General features: G+C 47.0%; 1 protein-coding gene across 6 annotated transcripts in view; it reads right to left on the bottom strand.

Annotated features, from left to right (window-relative positions):
- Window positions 1-14,607, bottom strand: part of ANK1 (ankyrin 1) — a 54,150-nt gene extending 39,543 nt beyond the window's left edge. For all 6 annotated transcript variants that reach the window (XM_057384479.1, XM_057384482.1, XM_057384484.1 and 3 more), the window contains exon 1: window positions 13,686-14,607. In XM_057384479.1, the coding sequence (XP_057240462.1) occupies window positions 13,686-13,811 (126 nt within the window). In that variant the 5' untranslated portion in view covers window positions 13,812-14,607. The remainder of the gene's footprint in view (window positions 1-13,685) is intronic.
- Window positions 14,608-16,706: the final 2,099 nt, after the last annotated feature.

Here is a 16,706-nt window from a genome sequence, read left to right as displayed (position 1 = left end):
AAAACTGTGGYGCTGTCGGGCCGCTTCTTCCTTTTGGGAGAGAGCAGCAGTGAKGCAGGCATAAATAAGTGGATAAGGATGCTCTGCAGAGCTGAGATAGATGCTGCAGTTCAGAGCAGGAAGCTCTCAGAGCATCACACAGCTGAGGCTCCACTTTCATGGTGTTTGTGGCTTCTGGCATGACGGTTCACGACTTCACAGGAAATCCATAGGGGCTGTTGGTGCTTTTCCTCTCTGACAGCTGATCCTCAGCTTCCAAAGTGCTGGAATCTTCAGCCATGAGCAACAGAGGAAGCATGTGAAGGGTCCACACTGGCACCTGCTCTTCACCTTTTTGTCCAAGGAAGAGCTGTGCAATGTGATGTGGTGGGAGGGGGACAAAGATTTGCTGCACACAAATATTCCAGCCCTTGCTCTCTAGTGGCCTCTCCATCTTTTTTGTTGATGAGGGGAGGGGTGCTTCTCTCCAAATCGGTCTAAAAACTGGCATGAAGAAGCATGGAACAAATGAAGAGAAACCCAGTGGACTAAGTTTGCAATGCTCAGCAGCTAACAGAAATAAGAAATCTCTTCCTGTCATAGCCCTGATCTAAGAAACCATTTCATGGTCATTTATCAGTTCAGAACTATTTAATCTGCAAGAATCCCAAAGGAAATGCAGAAATAAAAACTGAATAGATCTTCTTAAAGTTGTGTTTCTTGAACTGTGCACTGCTGCCTCCAAAAGCATGATTTTGGAGAAGCAGACTGCTTTCTTACTCCAAGAGACAGATGCCTCGTACTAGCATAAATACAATTTAGTTCTTGGAGAGGAAGTAGTCTGAGCCCCAAACCAAGATGTTTCAGCAGTCTTTTGCTCCTCCCTTCACACATACTGAGCAGAGAGCTTCCTAGCATGTGCTTCTCTGGCATCTTACCATGACTTACCAGGTGGTTTTTTTGCTCATCATTTGAACAAGCCACAGACAACACAACGGAAAATGTCACCACACTCATTTATCTCATTTATCTTATTTATACTTATTCAAGCATAAAAACTCAGAAAGTCAGAATCTCAGAGTGAAGACTTGAAAGAGCTGCAAAGCTCCCTAAGGAAAGGAATATTCATGTCCCACTGTTTATGTTATGGCTTAATAGTGTGCTATCCTGGCTGCAAAGAAGGTATCTGCACAGATAAAATTGTTCAGCAACCTCTCCATCCAGCGGACCACAACACATCTCACCCACAGGATTAGCACCCCCTGTTTGTCCCCCTCTTAGAGACCAGGCAGTTTTGAGAGCAAAAAGCATCACCTAACTCAGCCTGAATCTGAAAAATCCCAGCTCTGGACTCAGATTTTGGCATTATGCCCACAATATGGGCCAAGGGCAAATCACTTCTTAATTACTGCTCATAGCGCAGATTTCAACTTTCACTCAGACAGGCACCAATCTGGAAGATGTAACAAGACTCTTCTCAGGCTGCAGTTAATCCACCCCAGCCATTGATCCTGATGGATACACTGGTCCTGCTATAACCGCAAGGCTAYAGAAAATGGAGAGATGCTTAAATGTTACGCCTGTTTGGAGATCTCAAGACCAAGAAATTTCCAGCCCTTGGCTGCAGCGCATGCCTGGAGGCAACAGAGACTGACCTCCTGTGAGAAAAGATGAATGCACAGTCCCCACCTGGCAGGCTGCACTCTGCTCCGCTTGGAAAGAAGTCTGCTCTGCTGCTGAGCATCAAGCCAGAGAGCAAGAAGTCAGATGTTGCCCCACATTTGCAGTGGACCTTTATTCTCAGCCACCCAGTCCCTAAGGTCTGCACTGTACCTAAAGGCCACAGTCTGCACCAAGATGATCTTGCTCTGTCATGTTCAGGCGCTTTGAAAAAATACTCTCTCTTTAGTATGCAGTGGCCAACAGCACTGACACCGCAAGTCTGAGGGTTGTCTATTGCTGTGACAGAGCAAGGAACAGGCACAGTGCTCAGAATTACTGCTTTCCTTCACCATCTGTCTCAAGTGCCTATCTCCACACATCCTTCCCCCCCAGCCCCGGTCATCTGCTATGTGCATGTCCAAGTAAGTCACACATGCACCTGTCCCCTCAGCAGATATTGGCCAGAGATGCTAAAGTCACCCAAATGAATAACGTTCACGGAATGGTAACGAATTCCCTGGGGCCATTTTACAATACCCAAGGAGGAGGATGGGGCATTTTGCCCAGGACATGCAGCTTGACAGACTCACAGTGAAGATCAACAGCAGCCCCTTGACCATGCTTCTGTGGCATGCTACCCAGCCAGACCATTACTGYATTTTCACAGTGCTCATTTTAAAGCTCAGCGTTATGTTCATTCCTGGAAACCCACTGCATCCAGCATATCTGGAGCTGCAGGGGGATGGAAGAGGCACCTGAGGGCAACATCCTGAGGGCAGGCTCACTGAAGCACTTTCAGGCTCCTACAGAGTTAACACTTGAAGCAGGGCTCACTGCTCAGCTCCCTTGAGAGCCAGCAGAGAGAAACAAGCACATCTACGGGTATAATTCAGCTGACCTACTTCCACATGTGGCATAGCATGGGAAGGACTCCCTCCTCCTCTGCCAGCCTGGAGGGAGCTGAGGTGAGCAGCTCAGACGCAGAGGTCTGCAAGCACTCCTGGGCTGGGGTGGAGCACCCCCTCACACAGCATGATGCCCACAAATGGCACTGATGTGAGGAGAGCAGCCCCRCTCTGCCCAACACACCCAGCAGCACAATCCCATCCCAGCAACAGCCAAATCCTCTCAGCTGCTGTYGCCATGGCAACGCCAGAGCCAGGATCCACCAGCCTTTGATGTTCAGATCTGCTCAAAGCGTGCAAAATGTTTAAAGTGTGCAAAATGCCATTTGGAGCTGCATAGAAGAGCACCTGGCTGCCCCGAAGATTGGAGACCCTTCAGGGAGCAAGTATTAATGCTGCCTGGCACCATTTCATCTCCCACCACAGCCTGTCATTACCAGCATGCTGCTGCTTCTCTGCCCCAGCTTACCCACTTAAGGGATTTTAATATTTAACGTCAGGCAAGTGCCATTTCACGGGGTAATTTGGGTCATTAATAAAAAAATCCCCCTTCCCCCTAATGATTAAAAAATAGGATGCTGTTACTCCATGATATCAGTGCTGGGAGCTGAGTCCTGTGGGAGTGCTGGCCCCAGAGCCTGTAACGGGGAATCGTGAAGGGATGAACAACMAGAACAGCCAGCAAACAGAAGAAAGATGCAGCACAGTGCAGCCCCCATCTTCCATTGCATCACAGCAGAGAGGAGGAAGTAATTCCACATGACACAGGTTGTGCCAAGCACAGGAGGAGCTGCATGTCTGATCCCCTTGCCAGCAGTGCACASAGATCCCCTGCACGGCAAGGACACCTCCAAGCTTATGACTGCACAATTGCTTACCTTACAAAACCAACACTCTTGTAGCATTTAGCACTATGATTCCCTGAGGCTTTGCAAAAAAAACCAGTGCTGTCAGTGACAGGAAATGCCCAACATTGACCCTGCGTTCACCCACCTTACTGAGCTGCCAGGTCAGGGTGGTTCAATACAAGCCAAGAAGCTCTGAAGTGTGGGGGCAGAGAGAAAGATTTGAAACATCTGAGGGATTTTTATGCCAGACTTCTGACAGAATCTGCTTTACAATATGAAACACAGAAATCTTCTAGTTGCCTTCTTCAGAGAGAAGTAGTCTCTCTTCTACATCGAGAACATGTGTCCTGCACTCTGTCATTCCCACTACTTTCTTTCTAAGATCAGCTTACCCCACAGCTGCAAAGTTTCCTTGCATTCTCTTGCCTTCTTGCTAAACTAGTTATCCCATATGCAGAGTAAGAGGAGGCAGCCTTCAGCAGACCACACAAATGCTTATGAACTCTAGGGGGTTGGGGAAACAAGGGGCTCAAAAGAGGCAGAATGCAACTACCTAAGAAAGATTCTCACTGAACAGAGGACTCAACCCATGCACACATATATTTTATTGGGAAAARCATCACAGCATCTTTGACAGCAACTATAGAGGATGCTGGATACCAGGCTCATAAAGGCAGTTCAATCCAAAACTTTAGATTTTCCTCTTCTTAAGGGAGACTAACTCTCTGCTTTACAGGTAATACTAAGGCTATGCTTCTCTGTGAATGGAATTAAACAGTAAAGAAATCCTAATATTTCCTCTTTTGGCATCTTCAAGTTCTTTTCAACAGAAAAGATGAACCATTTTCACCTGCCAGCAGGCAGAGGTTGAGAAACCATTTTGGCCAGGATGGCCACTGGGGCAGATATATGAGAGTACCAGTTCTATTACAGCTGCTTTGCTGTGTTATCTGCTGACGGTATGGAACATGGGTCTGCTGGAAGCCTCTGTCATTTTACTCTGTTCTTCTACTTTTTTGTAACTGTTAATGCCTCTTCAGAGGCATAATATCCTCCAAACATGTTTGCATGCAAGTTTATTCATGTTGGTCTTTTAAAACATAGCCAAAATTCGGTCCTTGTTTTCATGGCTGAACACCCAAAAAGATTCCTTGATTTTTTGCTGTTTCCTAGTACCTCCCAACCAGATCAATGGTATGTCATATACCTCTTCTAACTTAAATGTAAAAATTACATACATCTATTTTCCAGGCACTGTTTTATCATTAAAAAAGCCTAATATTATCCCAGCAACCTGCTGGCAAACCTTGGCAGTAAACAGTAGAACAGCTTGAGGGTGGGGAGTTGACTGCAGCAGCTGCAGCTCCAGAAAGAGGACAAAAAGCATGTTACTTGCTTCATTTGTGGTGATTGGTTTTTTCCCCAGAAGCCTCCGAAGAACAGTAAAGGGAACTCTAAAGCCTCTTCCTCTTCTGATCTCTTTTTTCTCTTAGTATTTTACAATAGGTTCTTATTGTCAAGAACAATCTACAGGTTCATATGTTATTACTGTGCACTTTCTCCAGGCAAAAATGTTGCATTTATTCCTAGCAAAACAGACAAAAACCATACCACCTCTGCAGAGACAAAGTCTGTTCAGACTAAAGCTCTCCATGTGCAATGCCCCTTCTCAGTGAYGGACCTTCTCTCTAAGTTTCATGAGGAAGTTGCATCACCACTGCAGCTGTCAGCAGAGCCTCTCAATCAGCTGCTCSGAGTGTTTCACAGCTTTCTCAGCTCTAAGGCATGACTTTCAAGCAAAGCGAATTGGTGCAAATGTCAGCTCCTCTTCCCAAATAACTGTAATTTACCCACAGTGCCTGGCTATACAGAAACAAAAGTCCCTCATTGCCCCTCTGCTGAAGGTGGTGGCAGTGCCACACACTGTGCTGAGAGGCCCAGGAGACAAGTGCTGCTGATCCCCGTGGAATGTTGTCAGGAGACAGCGAATGCTGCTGTCTCACATTCTGAATGGAGAGAAGGTGTTTTCTCTAAGTCTTATTGAACTGCTGCTGGCCTTGGAGGACTTCCCTCACAGACGTGAAGCACTGGCAGGGATGAGTTCACAAGTTTTCAAAAGCAGTTTTCCTGGTACAGTACTGGTGGGCAACAGATATTTAATACTTTTGCCCTGTGATACTGCAGCTCCTCTTACTGCAACCTCAGCTCTGCAGCCATTTGACAGCAGGCTGAGAGGAAGCATTTTTTCCCAGTCCTCACAGAAAGGGGGTCAGCCTGCTGACCATCGTGCTGCTCTTTCACAGGAGCGTGTTGCTATGCATCAGTGCGGTGGCACGTCCAAGCTGCGTGTAAAGAGAGCTGCCATGCCACGCTCCACTGAGCAATTCTTGCTTGGACCAAACCTACTGTCACTGTGAGCTAAGATGATTCTGCCAGGAAATGAGCTGAGCAATGAAAAAGCATAGGAAAGTAAAGCCTTCAAGACAAATACTGATCCCATGCAGGCATCCCTAGCAATGAAACCCCCCCCCATGCCAAAGCGTACCACAGATGCAACTTCTCTTTCAGCATTGAAGACGGGAAGAACTATTATCCACTGCAGTAAAAGCAACTCTAACATCAAAAGCCAGTTCAGTAAGATTTATCTTTCTTAGAACTCTGTAGCATATACAGGGCGATAGTCCACTCCCTGTTCCCACTGTCAGCCTGAGTACTTTAATTCACCGTGACGTAAATGGAGAGGGGAAATAAATAAAAAATCACTCCAAAGTAAGAGAAACTCCATGCAGAGGTTCACAAGTCAAGAACACTGGATTAGTGAAGGTTAGCATATTATTTAAGGATATTTACTACTATTTACTACTATATTCAAATCCATGGAAAGTATTTACAGTAGAACATTATTGACTTGAACCGCAGTGTGAAAACCTGCAATATGTATGTGTATGATTACAGCATACAGTAAAAGCTCACTCTTCAATCATCAGCAGAGTACAGCCGATTTCCAGGTAGACCAAAGTCTTTTTACTCTTCCCTTCCACATTCAGATCAATGGAATAAAGAGCTTGGTACACAGGGAAGTATATTGCTAAAGCTTCATTCACCCCACACCTGTCTGTCACACCCACCAAACAGCACATTCACATAGTATTTATCTTATTCTTTGATGGGTGTTATGATCATCAGGTCCTGGGAGAGACTCAATGCTCCTCCTTCCAGGCATGGCATCATGAAGAAACTAAATGGACTCAACACACTGCACTTCCTGCAGAGAATCTGGACACCTCCGTTTTCTGGAGAAATGACACTGTCAGAAGGTAACAATATTTATTATTCCTTTGCAGAGACATCACACTGGTTAAAAATCAAACATTGTTTGTATTCTGCAAAGGGTTTCAGCATGCTGTTCTCTGCATTTCCCATTTAAAAGTTCCAACAGAGGCACATAAATGTACCCTACAGACCCTGCAAAGTTCTGTCACCACAGTATAGTGAAGACCACAGCCTCCACTTCTGCTTGCTGTCTTGCTGCAGATGCCTCTTAAACAGGAATCTTCCCAGTGGCCCGGCCAYACGCACAAACACACGCGCGCACGCTCTCTCCTCCCTTCCTCATCTCTGTATAAATATAGAAACTTCATCTGTTTTCTGAATGCTCTCCTGCTGCTGTGTTCTCTCCTTCCACCTCCCAAGACACTTCACTGAATACCTGCTGCTTTGTCTCTGCTGTAGATTTTTCACTGAGGATGCAATATTTTGACGTCATAGACCTCACACAGCCCCCTACACTTGCAGCCCCTACACAGAGATGCGTGGCTCTGACTTAACATTTCACCTAGTCAGCAAAATCTGGTTTGCAAATAGGAAGGCAGTTTGAATTTTTGCTGCTGCTTGCAGAGTTGAGGCTCAAAACATGACATCATCAGCCGTGAAAGAAAATGTGAATTTTCAGATGGCTCTGTCATGCTGGTAAGTGCCCTTAGAGAGAAGGTGTCAGGAACTTCCCTGCACCTAGGAAGCTTCCCTCTACTCACTGAAGGTTTTAACATGGCTGGCCTCTTCAATCCAGAGCTAACACTTTCAGAACCTAAACCCCTGGCATTTTGAGAGCTGGAGGTGAGGACTGCAAGAAAGATGTAAGTAGGCCAGGGAACCCAGAAATCTCTACAACCCTTGATCCCCCCTTCCATCACACCACTCGTGATGCTGCACCTTTTCAGACCAAAACATTCCTGAAGAACCTTGACACACTAAGACAAAAGAAATGTGCATAATTCAGACTAAACTTCTAATTTTAGCGCTCCGTAAATCTGCTTTCCTTTGAGCTCAGGTCTAGCTTGCTGTACCTCAGCTTCACCACACTGCAGGAAGCTTCCTGTAGTGGGTAGACTAAGCCCACCAGGCTGTCATGTGCCTTTTAGGAAGGCACGGTTCTTTGTGCTCTCCCTCCTGAAAGCATTTGCTCCAGGCAGGGCTCGTCCCTGCATTCAGCCAGTGCCCTCCTGGGGCAGACATCCTGGTTGAGGTGCCAGGCACAGAGGATAGGGCACAGCTTGAAAGAACTTGCTCCTGAAACAGATTTCTGAGTGCTAGAAGGTTTCAGATGCTGCTCACTTCATTTCAGCACAGTAGGCTCACCAAGCACATAGAGATGCTGTTATTATCTGAATAATTTAAGAGCCTGCAGAGCAGCAATGCAGAATAGCACCAACATTCCCCCAGTGCTTTCTTCCACCAGCGAATCCCTGCAGCAGYGGATTTTGCTTCCACACAACATCCCTCACATCCAGATGCCCTTATTCCGCTCCTGTTCAGCCCACCCCATCACAGGGAAAGGAGACAAAGCAGCTCTTGTGCTCTGAGACTCTGCAGGCAGCATGGTCCTTTCTCCTGCTGATGAGCTTCAGCTTGCAGGTAAGATACAGCTCCCAGCAGCTAGTGAAAACCCAGGTGGCTGACAACCATGTCACATCTCTGGCAGGATCTGCCACTGAATGCAAGAATCCAGCCATAATACAGTGTCTAGATATCCATGGGAGCAGAACACAGTGGAGCTCAGAAGTCCAGTTATCATGGGGATGTTCTGAGCCGCCTACAACCAGGACTGCTGAAATCCTTTGCCCTCCTTCTGTCCATCACTCTTTTCTCTGCATCCTCTCTAAACCCAGCGCAAGCTGAACGCTGCTGCAAAGTAACAGCCATTTGAAAGGATGCAGGCGAGCAGGGAGAACAGACCCAGTGGCTGCTCCTTGGCAGCACTCCAGCAGCGATTTCTCACCCCAGTTTCTCATGTSCTTACTGCAGAATCCTGACAGAGGTGTCTGGATTTTCTAGCTCAGAATCCGAAGCTCAGACCACCCTGATACACCCTATCAGTGAACAGTCAGCAAGTGACCTCTTTTGCCTGTCTCACAGCAAGCACAAACACGGTCACCCTATATGGCTGTTCAACTGTCCTACTAAGGAATCATCTGCAATTGCTCCATATGATTGAGTTTGTGGCTGTTGGTCCAAACCCTTCCTGACTTGTTCTAGTTACCACATTTCCCTAGCTTCCTAAGGATAGAAAAATTCATCCATGTAAAAGCATTCTCATCAGCATCCTCCACGTCGTTGCAATCATCTCTGTGCTGCTTCTCCTACCTCATACACCTCAGCTTGGAATTTCTTCTGACAGTTGCTATCAGCCATTTCATTGCCCACATTTATTCCTTATCCATGCTTGATTATATGAAGGGGGTTACTTGATCCCCTGTCCTCCCTTAGCTTTTTCCCACCATTTCACTCCAGCTGGCAGAAGACCACTCTCCCTGCCACAGCTCCTGCCAAATGTTAATACCTCATTCTTGCTTTCCCACATAATTCAAACTCTCTCACACAAATTTCTTGTCTCCCTTCTCCAAAGCACCCTCCCAGCCTCTCCTGGCAGGTTGTATTTCAGTGTGTAATAGTGAGCACTAAAAGATTTCCTGCTGCAGCATGCAGAAGCAGTACTGCACCAAGGATGGGTGCCAGCCTGTACTGTGGAGATCTGTGAGCCCTCAGGCTTGTCTCTGTGCTGTTTCCAAGAAACTATCAACTAGAAAAAAAACCAAGAAGTTTTATGCAGGGAGCTTGTTATTAGCAATCACTTACTATTCAAGAGTGTGTTGTGGGAGATGATCTACAAATCCATTAGAAGAGAGTGTCTTACCCTTGAACACTTGCAAGACAAAGAAAGTAGACAGAAGCAGAAAGACAAAAGAGGTTTGCTCCTCATTGTACCCTCTCTGTCCCCCCCACCAAAAAAAGAAAGTGAAAAAAAATAGTGGTAAATTCAGGCTTTGTTCCTTTGTTCTTTAGATGCCCAAGCCAAGTTTGCTATGTATATACTGAGAGGATGCATCACATCTTTCATACTGATAATTTATCATTTAAACACTGACAGCATCATCATAAGAATTTACTTTCAAGTTTTTGGTTAGATTGTTATTTAATACTGTAGCCCCAGTCATGCTGCACACAGACTGAGTATGCTCTCACATGTGCACTTGAGGAGTTCTTTGAACATTATTGGCACTGCTGCTTCACTGAAGTCCTCTTGCTATTTGCTCCATAGAACTCTTGTCACAGACATTTTAGAGGTTCCAGCCTCCTGCTCCACGAATCCTGCATGTCTACTGAGAAACACAGGGGGAATCTGCATCTTTGTAGAGAGGCAGATGAAGGTGTCTGCCCCTGTTTATGCTTGACCAGATATTCAGCTGAATTTAGTATCAGAATAAGTACACTTCAATAGGAAGAAAGATTTTCATAAAAGTGTTAACTTTTGTTTATTAGTGTCAGTCAAAGCATGTCATGTTACAATGCCACCAGCCATCGATTGTGGGAGCACCTGGTAGAGCTGCCAGTTGCAGATGTATATTTGAGACAAAGGGTAAGCCAAGTGCTCTGGGCCCCAGTTTGGGGGTTGGGCAGTTTGGGCCCTTTCTAACACCGCATGTGGTGAGCTCTGTCAGTGCTTCCAGAACTCCTGGTAAGGGATTTGGTCCATTTTCTACCTTTACTACCCAACTACAATAAGTCACATACAACTCAAAAAGGACTCAGTAACTGTGTTCAGATAACAAGCTACAGAGCTGCCCCATAAATAGTACCAGAACATCACTTTTCCACAACGTGCTTTGTTGCTACCCACTGACCCTGGCAAAGAGAGGACTGTGTCTTTGAAGTGCTCTGCATGACTTCCCACTGAGGGCTTCCTGCGGGGGTAGCCTGACCACATCTGCAGAGAAAGGAAGGAAGTGTTCTTGACTATGACTGCCTCTCAAAAACTCAATAAGGAGACATATAGCTGCACCCAAAGCACAGATATAATTCCTGTCAATCACTAGTTCCCTGTCAGTGCCGATGGCCACATCAGAAACTCCACATGCACCCATGCAGCAATGCCAGAATGTCTCTGGTCCCCTGTAAACTGTCCATCTGAGAAAGATGCTGAGATTTGAAGCTAGGATCCTACAACAGGAACAGCAAGAAGCCAAGCACCCCAGATGATGCTTGGCACATCCTCTAGTGGCAGTGAACCGTTAATTCACACTCTCTTTTGCTCACGTCTGCTCTCTGTCACACCCTCCTGTGTGCACARCATCCTCAAAAGTCACTAACACATCCTGCCACAACCCTAGTAAAGTTCTCACAGTTCAGCACTTGCACTAAATGTGGGAACACACAGGGCTATTGAAAGCTATTGCTCTCTGAGGTCATTCTAAGATTGAGACACCCTCCAGCCACTCTGCAGAGCACACAGAGCAGCAATACTCTTCAGGACATGCCTGCCTGTTTAATGTGATAGCTCAGCCCAAAGCACAGGTATGCCTCAGCTGGACAGAGAGCAGAGATGAGTGACAAGATACTGTTCCTTAAATCCTCAATGCAGCCCCTGTCAAATGAAAGCTCARCTGTCATCATCTTGAATTACAAAGGCAGGGAATACTGGAGGAGTGACAAGGTTATACATCTGGACTGTCCTTGTGCCAAGAGACAAAAAAGAGGTACAGAACACAAAAACGGACAGTACAAGGTCAATCAGGTTATTGTTACATGCACTTAATACAAAACCCAATAAATTGCCATGGAAACTGGAAAGCAACTAATACAATCATGGGTCCAAAGAGGTTTTCGAGCAACACAGTGTTAAATAACAGAACTCACTGTCTCCAGGTATCACAGAATACAAGGTTCTTACAGGGTTCAATCATGCTGTTCATGGGACACACACAACCACACAAAAATTCCAGGAAATGCTAAAGGATGCAAAACTGAAGATATAACAGCTCACCCAACATGGGATGAGAAGAAATTTGTTCTGAGGTTGTCATCTTTTTTCCTCTGGCCATCTTCTCAGTTTTGTGTCATGACAGGACTTCCCTGGATCACAGGTCATGCCTCTAATAATAACTTTCATGGCAGCTATGTACGGTGGGCTAAACCAGAAATCAAGACACCGATACCCTGCACTATACAAACATCAAGCGAATGAATAGCTTCTGCCCCAGAGAGGCTGTGTCTGCATACAAAGCAAGATACAGCCGGCAGACACTGGCAAAGGAACAGAAGGAGCCAGTGACACCACAGTGGTTTCAGTACRTTCCAACAGCCAGTGCGAGGGCCTTTGACACGGACATGACACGAGTCCCAGGCAGACTCACAGGGCACTATCAGACACTGACCTAAYACGAATCGAACCCTCACAAGTGCTGCAGCCAAACAGAAAGCAAAATTCCAATACATCCTGATACACCTCCGCTTGGCCCCAAGGAGACTTGTACAGTAAAAACACTATCCCGAGAGATACTGAGGCTTTGAGGCAGGGACTAACAAGAGACAGTTGGCCCAATAGAAAAATGTCCCRATTTGGTGGCTCTTCACATCAGATCCCCTTTACAGTCCTCTGGCAATGTAAGATGCAAGCTGCTTCGTCAGCAGAGGAGGCCAAGAGGCTCTGCAGGGAATAGCCATGGCCCTGAAGGCACCAAAGAATTATTATCACTGGAAAAGGAAGCATCTGACACGACAATGTGGCAGCTGAATGRCCCCCACATCCAACTCCCCCGCTGCTGCCTGCAGACCTCACATCTATCCTGATGTGTCCACTACTCTCCCCCTGATGAGCTGCTCTCTGTGGAGTCATACCTCTCCAGGCTGTCCTGGCCTAGCTTTAAGAAAAGCAAGACTCTTCTCAGTACTTTCAGGGCCCAGCTATTAAGACGCTCCAACAGCAGAACTCTGGTGCGAGGTTCCTGCTCACAGGGGCACAAGGAAGTCTCCAAGTCCTTGGGACAAGGCAGAGGAGGAGCCCACCTAAGAATTCCTGCATTGTAACCTTCTATCAGATATATCCTTGATTATCCGGTTTCACCTCTCTCCTCATTTCCTCTCTGCACCGGTGCATAGCACATGTACCCTCAGGCTCTCCTGTGAGAAGAACATTCAGATTCAAGAGGTCTTTAAGGGGCAGCAAAGCTATCTTAGCAACATGCCCGCTCCTGCAGGAAGCTGGCGGCAAGAAAAAACCGGCAGTGACTTTCCAGAGAGGAGCTACAGCTCCAAATAGCTGGCAGACACGAGGTTCCAGCATGCTGGAGTCAGCAGAAGGGACAGACACCTCTTGGTTGCCCCTGATCTCCCTCACCTGCTGCCAGCAGGAAAGGATGACCTGCATCCCATGCGCAAATACAGCCTGTCCTCAGCAGCAGCAGAACTCAGTCCTCTGCACAAACACGCCTTCTCTGTTAGGGGTCTGCTCCTGCTATGTCCTGGTTTCAGTGTTCTGGTGGAGATTAAGCAGGGGATGGAGTGGACATCAAAACTAATCCTTCACTAGAGAAAGGGGTGGGGGTCTCTTGCCCCTTAGCTCTCAACACAAAGAGCAACTGTGGGAAACTGAAGGAACCTAGAGACCAGCAATTTTATCTCAGAGATCAAATCTGTTACTGGGCTGAGTGAGTCTATTAAGAGGCCGTGATAAACCCCTCACTTCCCTCTCCCCTTCCTCAGATTTTTTTATATCTGCGTTCCCTCCCTGCCCCCACTCCCTGCAAGCTGTCAGGGTAAACAGCAGATTTCTGGTCCCAGAAGTTGTCCTGTTTGACAGACTGTTTCTTGTGCTGATGGCACACAGGTTTTTACAGGGACCAGGATGCCCCTCTGTCATTCTCTCCCCACCTCTCCACCTCCCCAAACACAAACAGGGCTCACTGTCACAACCACAGGCACCTGGATATAGGGCTGCTTGCCCCATGCCACTGACCTTTTTCTTCCGGTCCCGAGAACGGTTCCTGCGCTTGCGATTGGATTCTTCCTTCTCCTTCTGCTCCTGCAGAGCCTGAGCCTCAATATCTTTGATTTTCTTCAGCTGCTTAGCTGCTTGAGCCATGGCTGGTCAGACTGCAGTCCCCTCCAGAACTCACACCTGCACTTTCCGTGCAGCACCCTCTGATTCCTGGCCAAGGAAGTATGTTCCGCTCGCTCAAATGCTGTCGATCCAGATGAGTGGGAAAGCAGTAATGAGAGGAAAATTGAAAGCAGTCAGCAAGCCCCAAAGGACAGCCAGTGTCTCCAGGTAGTTGCTAGATGCAGTCTGGGACACCTTTATAAACCATTAATAATCCCAAATCCAGCTGTTCCAGAGGGTCTATGCACCATTGCAGCAGCCCCTGATTGTGCTGGCACATCATGCAGAAGCCTTCTTGTGGGACAGGACGCTGGGTTGGTGCTGTGCTCTCGCCCTCACGCTTCCTCCTGCAGTATGAGAAGAGATGCAAGCAATCAGCCACAGGAAGGAAAATAACTCCCAGCAATTAATGCATGATGACAATACAGAAGCAGTGAAAAAGGAGGCCGATGCATTTCATCCAACTCCTGAGTTCTCTGTAGCAATGCCTAAAGAACAGTAACGTGCATGTAGTCAGTCAGGGGCTTTACCACTGCAGTGCTTCTGAGGCAGGCACATATTCCAGTCTCTCCAATTTTCTTCCTCACAGTCAGTCTCAGTGCAGCAGCCGCATCACTCACTCACTCTCTGGGTTACGATTCCATCTCCTTTCAAGGGGAGCAGCAGGGAATGGCTGCATCGGTTAGGAGGCAGGAAGCGTCTCTGCTCAGAAAACAGCCGATACTGCAAAGGATGTGCCAAGTACTGGAGCAAAGTGCAGCTTAGCAGCATCCTTTCCTCCTCGCATCTCTCTACTGAGTGAGCAGCCAGAGGAGGGGAGGGATCTTAGCTGTGAACAGGAGACAGAAATGAAGGGTTCAGTCTGCTCTTTACACAGCAGCAGCAAAGTAAACCCGAGCCATCAGCTCCTGCCCACCCAGGCATCACCAGAGCTCAAATCCTCTCTGAGGATATCTAGGCAAGGCTTCCAGAGAGCCAGCCACCCCTTCTCAACACACAGCCCTATATTTCACCTGCAGCTGTCTTCCAAAAGCACAAGCAAKTCCATTCTGGAACCCAGGGATCAGGCCTGGAGGAGTAACTCCTGCACATGGCACGAGTGTGTGAGGGGGCCAGGATAAAACCAGGGTGGGCTGGGGGTGACCACATCATCACCTGCAGCTAAGTGTGCTTCTCTGTTCATGTCTGGCACGTCTGAGCAGCCCTGCCTTTATCAGCTCAATTCTTGTTCCTCGGAAAAAACATTGCCTAGGTGCAAATCCTTGGGCAAAGCACTCATGGCAAAACTATCTGCACAGGGGAAGGATCTACATGTGCTGCATTTTTCTGAAACTGTCTCCCCAAATTCTAGGCAGAAATGCTTCCTTTGTGTTAAAAGATGGCAAAGCAGGGATTAATGATGTCAATTCCTCAGAAACTATCTGACAGTCACAGGTTATTTGACTGGCAATGAGCTGAGATGCTAACTTAATTGTACAGATGCTGTAGGTCACTTTTCAGCTTAAGTTTTCTGGCATCTTTTTCCTTTGGTTTCTTTTCCCTTTGAAGTTCCCCCAGTTCTGTTGCTTCACCTATAGACCAAGCAGTGTGCTAAATTCAGGAAAAAAGACTGCATATCATACAGTTTTTGAAGAACATGATGACTAATAATATAGGGAAGGTCCTAACAAAATTTGAAGGATGGGAAATTATAAAATTTTACTGTGTTTCCTAGTACAGCTTTATATCTTTATATAGCAATGTGATGTGAATGCCCATGAAAAGAAAAAAAATTACAAAGTTAAATAGAAGCTGCAGAGTTGAAATGCTCTAAAGTGCTGGGAGAGTGCTGGGAGCACAATTGGACTATCACCCTAATTAAACCTCATCCACACGAGCCCTTTGCAGGCCATACGAGGCTGAGGCCAAACACAAAAACATTACCTCTGGTCAACAAGCACACAGGAGACAGTTGTCACAAAGAAGCATAACATGCTGGGAGTGCCTCACTTCTGCATGTTGGACTTTGCATCCTAACTCAGTTCTCTGCTAGTTTGCAATTCTCTCTGTGGAATTTCCTCATTTTTCAAAACAGGGAACTCAGGAATGACACTGAGTTCTGCTATATGCAAGAGCCTCATTTCCCAGCAGATGCATTCAACCAGTTTGGGCATCAACCACTCAATGCCAGGGGCCACCCTGAGCTCCTCGTAGGACAAGCAAGGACGTCTCATTCTCCACTCGAGCTCTGCCTTCCAGGTTCCAAGGCTGAAGCAGGGTCAGACTTCAGAACCCAACCCTACTTCGTGCCAGGGACCGCACACTGACACTCAAGGGATGGCTGTGGTGCGCTCCAGGTTTTGGCATAGGCATTATTTTTTTTTCCCTGATGTCAGGAAAGCACGCTGCAGATACCGCTCCATGGCATCAGTCAGCAGGAACAGCCGCCCTCTGCCTGTCTGCGGCAGGACACCGCCTCCTCCTACGCACAGATTCCACCTCTTAACTCCTTAGAAGCCAGAGCAGAGTCAGCAAAAGGCAGGAGCAGGCAAATGAGCTGGAACTGATAAATGAGATGCTGAGGCAAATCGGGCTTTGCACGCYGACAGCTTTGGAGGACATTGTGGGCATGCAGTGGACATGCCTCTCAGCTGCTAAAAAGCAAAATTCCTAAGTTTGCTCTGGGAACAAGGAGCAGAAACCACCAGCTCTGGGCCCCTCAACCAGTTTGCTGAGCCTAGGACCCTCTTGGAAAGCTTTTTATTTTGTCACTGCTGCTTTTAACCTGCTAACCTATGTGCTGGCTTGTGCATCAGGCACTATGTTCTTTCTTTTTTTGCACAGTGAGAAACATGTGAAGAGGAATGTGTGGGACCTCAGTTATCTATTTCTCTTTTT

This window comes from Malurus melanocephalus, unplaced genomic scaffold (assembly GCF_030028575.1).
Source record: "Malurus melanocephalus ecotype Western Australia unplaced genomic scaffold, MMel_1.1 scaffold_712, whole genome shotgun sequence".
Taxonomy (NCBI): domain Eukaryota; kingdom Metazoa; phylum Chordata; class Aves; order Passeriformes; family Maluridae; genus Malurus; species Malurus melanocephalus.
The sequence above is the reverse complement of the archived record's forward strand: the minus strand, read 5'-3'. Positions and strand labels throughout refer to the sequence as shown.